We start from the raw sequence: 7580 nt of genomic DNA on the forward strand, positions 1-7580 counted from the left end.
CTCTTGCTCAATCACACACACACACACACACACACACACACACACACACACACACACACACACACACACACACACACACACACACACCGTAAAAGTGGTAACTTGCATGTGTGGGAAATGATCGACCAATAACTCAAATTGCGTCTCGTGTTCTCAGAAGAGTAGAGACTGATGGTTTATTAGTTTTTGTAAAACATTAAAGGATGCGTAAATACGTGCCACGCGCAACTGAAACATGCCTGTTTCTGTGGGAGACAGCTAGAGGGCAGACTAGGTGAATGAATATGCCTTGTGAAGATTTAGTCCCCCTTAAATATTGATACCAGTATAAGATGAAAAAGCCTGGCAAAACATGCAGGAAACAAAAACAATAAATAAAACATATTTCATTATGCATTGTACAAATTCATTACACATTGTATTATTTCAAACATGAAAGCATTCTCTCCTGGCAGGGCTGAAGTGAGAACAGCCCGATGGAGCTGGATCCACAACAAGAAGCCCGTTTCTCTCATCTGAACAGGTGAATCCAGCTGAGACCCGAACCAGTGTTCTGATCCTAAGGTTTACATTTATCAGAGGCGATATGTTTTATAAGCTTAAGCAGGTCTTTTATGGAGTTTCCTTCTCATTACTTCGTTATCACAGAAACCGTCTAATTGAGAATATCTTTTCCCTCATCCACTGGTTATTGCATTCCTCCAAACAACAGATAACAATGCTTCATAACAATGCGGTCTCAGTTAGTCCACTGGAACCCAGTACTCATCCTGAAGCCTGTCCTGGCCTCCCTCCTCACCCTGGAACCAGATGGTCCATCCATACCTTCTTCTGGAGCCACAACAGAGCCATTATGTATCTAGTCTGACCCATAAACACTCAAACCTGCACCACATACTGTTACCATATAACTTGCTGTGTTAATCATTCATTCTCTGAACTTTCCCTTCAACTTCTACAGTTGATGCCCGACCTGGACTCATTGTTTTATCTTGGTGCTCTAAAGCATGGACGGACACATTAATAACTGAACATACTAGATTGTGATTTTGGGTCCCACAAAGGACGACAAAGGACATTAGAGGATGACAAAAGAGCAGCAACTTTTTTTCCAACACTTCCTTAGCGATGCATTTTGGCAATGTCTTTCAGCTGCTTGGTGAACGAGGCGTGCAGAGCCTGAGAGGAGACCTCCAGCCTGGTGGCGATGTCCGCTGCGACGCGGAGAAGGTCTTCAAAGGCCAACGACTCTTCTCTGATTCTGACAGACAATCCAGGAGAGAGACGGAGTAAGTGAAAGAGAGGCTGAGGACGTTAAATACATTAGGGGGGGGGGGGGTAATGCGATGGTTGCTGTTAATGCTGGTTATGTAATGGAAAAGCTTGTGTAAAGAGGAAGACATGTAGCAAATATAATGCAAAGCACGACAGAGACAAACACATATTCAGGAATAGTCAATGTGGAGGTGCACCATACCTCGTAGGATCATCTCTGTGTGTGCAGACATGAACGCTCTTTAGTATTCATAGCAAACACAAACCTTGATACCAATCTAGACTGCAAGCAGAGACACAATGCAGGAGCCCTGCGACATGATATTAATACGTTTGCTCATTTCTTTTGATTGACGTCGTCTGTGCTTTAACAGAAGGCTGGAGATAGTCTGTCTCTGCCATCATTCGAACGCAGATGTTCGCTCACTATTTCTCCGACTTCTGTTCCCAACATTTACTTTATTTTATGTCTTCAGTTCGCTAAAGAAAACCAACAAGAACCGATCTTTTGTCGGCTGCTCCCGTTACATTCCAGCCTTGACCTTTTTATGAAGCTCAGCACATTCTACGTCTTGAAAAACACATTCATTACACTCACTTCTGCATTCCAGCGTTCAACACTTCCCCTTCCAGCTGCTTTTCCAGATCCTCTTCAGCTTTCTGCACAGCTTCATGGCATCTCTTGTTGTCCTCCGCGATGCCAATGACATTTTCCTTAATCACATCTTCGTAGCTCTGGTCTCCCAGCTCTGCCCCCACAAACTGCACCAGGTTCTCCATCACTGCCTTGTTGCCATGCTGGATGGCCCGCAGATAGGCCAGCTCCTCTCTCCGGGCCTTCAGCCTTCGAGCCGAAGTGGCGCTCGTGCTGAAGTGGACCGAGCACTTGTCCGGCTGACGCTCGTACCGCAGCGTCGGCGAAAGTGACGGCGGGGAAGCTGCCGATGTGATCCGGTCCTGATTGTTTCCCATCCTCACAGGCTCATCACCGACGGCCTGAGACGTGTCATTGGCGGCCATCATCGCTGAGTGGATGTCAAAGCCTGAACCCCAATCTCCACTTTGGCAGAACGTTGGGGTTGCCATGGATACCCAGGCCAAGACGAAGGGCGTCCAACACCACCACATGGTAACCTGCAAAAGAGGAGGAGGAGGAGGAGGAGGAGGAGGAGCAGGAGCAGGAGGAGGAAGAGCAGGAGGAGCAGGAGGAGGAGGAGGTGAGTGACTGTGGATAACTTCTGTGAACTTCATTAATAGCTAAAGAGGCTCCTGAGAGGAGCTGTTGCACATGTAGGAGATTTGCTGCTTGGCTTGCTCGTGGAGAGTGAGGTGAAGAGATTGATGACACGCTCATGTCTGAACGCTCGATGAAGGATTACAACCAGCAGCGAGTCTGGCTTTGTGCGCTGATCAAAATGAACAAAATCCACAGACCGGCCACTCTGAAGATCAGTAACTTTTATACTGCGCCAATTATGAATTACCAAATAAGTCACGACGCCAAGATAAATACCTTTAAATTCATGTTTAAAGACAACTTTTAAAAAATCTCTTTCTCTGCAGAGCTTTGGAGCACTGAGGGAATATTAAGTGTGGACCCTCATGTGTCCACTATCACCTTAAATCAAAGCTTCTCCACTCGGCCTCCTCAGTAATCAGGGCTAAACATCCAGAGATCCACAGACTGTTGATTACAGCAGCACAGCTACAAGTCTAATCTACAGTTCATCCATTCTACTTCCTGCATCTCGTGTTTTAAACCGCTTTATGCCAAAAGAAAAGTTCTCTGGTGGCCTTAAAGTCTAAACCACACTGAGGCGACTCCACGCTGACCTTTCAGGACCTTAAGGCATTTATTGTCACCAAAATTCAAGATGAAAAATTTGAACTTTGACATGGAGGCTATGAAACGATCAGACCTCAGTCCTATCAGGCTGCGTCCTGTCCATGAAGAAGAATGACTCCGATTCAATTTAAGAAAGAGAAAATACAAGATTGTCCTGGAGAAAAATGATTTATTCAAGGCTTTTTCCACAGTTTACACCAGAGCTGTAAACATCTGCATTTAGTTCTGCTGCTTGTGTTCTGATTGAATACTGTAGGCCTCACACTCTGTGGTTTAGCAGATGCAGTTGAGTGTTAAGCTAGGCCTGTAAAAGCTGACAAACCCCTTTTTACAGCCGCGCTTGTGTTGCTTTTGTAACTAGCGGCTGTCTGGGGATCTTTCATAAAATCTGTTCACCTCGTAAATCCTCCCAGCTTATGAGAGTACAGTGAGGAAGCTGCTTTTTACAAAATGTCTAACATCAGCTGGGACTTCATCACAAATGGATTTAGTTTCCTCAAACTGTTTTCCACTCAGCATGTGTAATAGTCAGACAGCAACAGAGTCATTTTACCATTTTGCAGAGCGCCATTCATTTTCTCTCTTGTGCATCTGGAAGTATATTTCAAAACCCAAACCCGGCCTGTGAGGCGGCGGCGGTGCAGAGCTCCCTGTGCCGTTAGAGGACGTTTGCTTTCAGTTGCAGTCTACTTCAGCAGCAGCCTTAGGACTCGTATTATAACGTCTCATTGCTGCAACCAAGATTTGAGTTTAGTTGTTGACTTGCACCTTTTGCCACGTTTTGTTGAGAAACGCAGAGTGAGTGCCCAGTCATGCTCGCTCCAACGGACACCGTAAACCTGTCTGTATATTTTAAGATGAGCTGGGCCGTGGCCCGAACCCATAAAGCAGCCAACTGTTGGCCGTTCTCTCCGCCTCCATCTGTTTCTGATTACTTTGACCTCACATGTGTTACAGCAGCTGTAAGAACAGTAGTAAACAGAAACGTCCAAACCGCTAGAGACTGCAGGCAGAGGCACAATCCAGCAGCGTTGCACCATGACGTGTGAGGAACGCATTGTTTCTTTTGATGGACATGTCCACTGTAAGTGACAGGCTGATGTAATCAACTGGAATGAAACACATTTAACAAGTCATTTCCAGAGGAGACGCGTGTGATGAGGAATGATTTGAGTTAGGTTGGTTATCTGGACAGTTTGAATATTTCAGATATTATTCACGCCATGAACATTCACAAACACCTTTGTATTACAATAGACTGTCTCTGTCCTTAAACCCACCACACACATGTGAACCCTCGAGTGTGCAAATCTTTGCAAAACCATTTTAAAGTCTCCATTATGTGTCTCCTGTAGGTGAGTTTACTGTGGAACTGCTCTTGTTGAGGTGTGTGTGTGTGTGTGTGTGTGTGTGTGTGTGTGTGTGTGTGTGTGTGTGTGTGTGTGTGTGTGTGTGTGTGTGTGTGTGTATCAAAACCTCATGGCACAGAGTGACAGCCTATTCAGCCTAACGACAGAATGAAGCCAATGGAAATATAACTTTAAATATCACTTTATGGTATCTGTGTTGAATTACCGTCGCAGCAGTAAAAGGACATTTCGTGACATTATTGGCTCTCTGAAAGGCCGGCTCACTAGAAGCTCACGTGCTCGTCTGTCACAGATTGGCAGCAGCAGCGGCCTTTGTCTTTGGAAAATATCTGCACAGTTTCCACGCTGGCGTCTTACGGTTGGTTGAAACCGTGTTTGTGTTGGACGCTCTGTGGCCTGTGGTGACGTCTGGGCTCTGCTGTGGAGGAACTGTCTCTTTGGAGTGGCTGTGATAGGCTGGCTGTTCTTTTGCCTTTAAATAGCAGAAGCTCGTCTGCAGAGGGAAAGAAGTTCACCAGCAAAAGCTCTGAACACCTTTAGTGATCTTCACGTGTGTTTGATTGTCAAAGAAAAGCACCTTTAGTGGTGATTATTGATGGATTGATTTACTATTATAATACCAATGATTGTTTTCGACTTTTGATTGAATGCCCAGAACAACTTAACCATAATAATTCGGGACTACTGAGATTACTTTCTCGATTATTGGTTTGGTCCAAAAAATGTCAGAAAAAATCCAGAACTAAAATCTACTCAGTCACTGATCAGAAAATGGTTTTGTTATCTTCACCAATGAAACATCTGTTAGTTGTCCCAGTGCATCTTGAATTCAGAGCTGATCTGATCGTTGGTGATGCAGCTGCAGCTCAGCCCTGTGGCCCTCTCGTCAAAGCCTGAACAGGTGTGTTTCTCAGGTGTCACAACACTCAACCGCTTCAATGTTGTGACAACGAGGTCTTTGCCACAGAGCCAGTAGAACACAGAGAGGCCTCTCAGGGTCAGAGATGAGGTTCACTTCACTGATGGATTCATGTACTTTAGAGACAGACTTGGCAGCATAATAATTCAAGAGATAAGTCAAGATATGTTTACACACACACACACACACACACACACACACACACACACACACACACACACACACACACACACACACACACACACAAAAGCACATATATGTACAGAACATAAATAGCATCTGACATAGAACATATGTCACTTCTCAACCACCCGTCCTCAACAGTATTCTACAGCCAAACACTAACCTATGTATCCGTAGAAGATACTTATGAGCGTTGTATGAAATTAGCAGTGGGTTGTTTTTAAGTTTAACTTATGTATCAGCTTCCAATTAAACACAATAACTAAAGTTTTATGAATCCAAAAACCAAACTTACCAAAAGTCCAGTTTTTCACAGCTAAATTCTGCCACCTCCACTTGGTCCACTCCACGGTTTCAAGAGGCTCAGGACTACCATTCACAGGCTCACAGCACAAATACTCACTTCGTTTCCTTCTTCATGTCAGGGAAAAAATGCAGACACACACACACACACACACACACACACACACACACACACACACACACACACACACACACACACACACACACACACATTAGGGTTTGGCTGCAGAGCGTGGTCGTCTGTGTGCCCCTGACTGCTGCTGGGAGGGGAAGCTAGGGGAGGGGGATGTCTGCAGAAAAGGCTGAAACTGAATGATTTCTTTCTTTGCAGTGGAAAGAGGGGCTGGAAAAGGAGGGGCACAGAGGGGGAGTAATCTACTCCACATCTGGGGGCTCTGGTGGGGGACAGAGGAAGCTCCAGGCGTCCATAGATTAGGGGGAAATGCATTCTATGACCGTGCTGTATATGCATTTCTTATTTATTCTAGGTATTGTCCCATTAGATATGTCAGAAGTATTTTAAAATGTGAAATACAACACCAAGCTTTTTTACAGCAGATATTATGACCTCCAAACCAAGACAATCTGCAATGGTGACAGATTAATAATGCACTGAGGTGAGTTGGCAGGGTTCATAAAGCTCCGATAATGAAACGCTTTCTTAAAAGGACGAGGAGTTCTTGAAAGGAGGTGTGGTTCTCTCCTCTTATCTAACTCTCACCAGTGAAACCTCATGTAGAACATTTATTTTTTAATACATGAAAAATGACTAATGATACGAAAAACCCATCAGTTTTGCTTTTGAATTATTGATGAGTCATTAAGGTATTTTATTGGAGTTCCCCACATGTAATCAGTGTTTTACAGGAGCTTTCGTCACATGAACACCTTGTAAAGGCTCATGTTGTTTCCTTCTGTCTCTCTGTAATTTACCTCACGGCTATTTAAGTTCATTCTTCCGTTGTATCTATGAACAGATATCGACATATGACAGCAGAATCTGCAGGACCGGTTCTGGCTTCAGCTCGTGGTCCTTTTCTACTATTTGTATCTGGTTGGTTTGAGCAGGCTTTGGTTGTGGAGAGCAAAGATGAATTGTCCAAAATGCACCAATGTAACAATATATAGTTACAAAGTGCAAGAATTATAAAACACGAATTGTGAAGCGCTGGACTTTGAACAAATAACAACAAGCTTCCTCTGCTGATCTTCAGTTTGTAAAAGTGATGAAGTGTGTCTTTGGTTGGCTTCATCAATGAGACCTTTGATCACAGCAGCTGAACAACACAATAGAAAGACAATGCTTACCGAGATGGAACACTTTCTAATCTAATGACCCAGCTGTGTTTGTTTGTTGACAGTGTGTATATATATAAATATATATATATATATATATATTTATTTAACGGCAGGTATAAATGAGATATTGTTCTTTCCCACCCTGCACAGATGTTCTTGTCTCTTCAATGCAGAATAAAAGACAGCAAAGCAGCTAAAACAGATAGAGCACATGTGTCTGGAACAGAGCCTCAGGCAGCTGGGTCCACTGACAGGAAGAGAGAGAAGAAGAAGACATTCTTATTCTTAGAGGTACAAATTAATGACAGCTGCTGATGGCTGCCAATAATCCAGATCAGCAATGATTTTAATGATTCATAAAATACCTGCTGCAGAACAACGTCTC

At 44.0% G+C, this 7580-nt stretch overlaps 1 protein-coding gene across 1 annotated transcript; it reads right to left on the reverse strand.

Moving 5' to 3' along the window:
• Positions 1–133: 133 nt before the first annotated feature.
• On the reverse strand, positions 134–6160 carry si:ch211-142k18.1 (uncharacterized). The gene is made up of 3 exons (XM_068724596.1): positions 5889–6160; positions 1874–2409; positions 134–1261 (listed from the first exon to the last, which is right to left on the reverse strand). Exons 2-3 carry the CDS (start codon positions 2401–2403, stop codon positions 1123–1125), a joined length of 669 nt encoding a protein of 222 aa, XP_068580697.1. The 5' UTR covers positions 2404–2409; positions 5889–6160; the 3' UTR covers positions 134–1122.
• Between the last annotated feature and the right edge of the window lie 1420 nt (positions 6161–7580).

The sequence above is a fragment of the Cebidichthys violaceus genome, unplaced genomic scaffold (genome assembly GCF_023349555.1).
Source record: "Cebidichthys violaceus isolate CVI_PGR_0920_01 unplaced genomic scaffold, fCebVio1.0.p SCAF_31, whole genome shotgun sequence".
In the NCBI taxonomy this organism is placed as follows: Eukaryota; Metazoa; Chordata; class Actinopteri; order Perciformes; family Stichaeidae; genus Cebidichthys; species Cebidichthys violaceus.

Excerpts from the sequence above, each read along its gene's own strand:
- si:ch211-142k18.1 (XM_068724596.1), bottom strand. The coding sequence starts at position 2,403 with ATGTGGTGGTGTTGGACGCCCTTCGTCTTGGCCTGGGTATCCATGGCA. Across the intron at positions 1,262-1,873 it reads TTGAACGCTGGAATGCAGAA|AATCAGAGAAGAGTCGTTGG; the intron begins GTGAGTGTAATG and ends ATTGTCTGTCAG.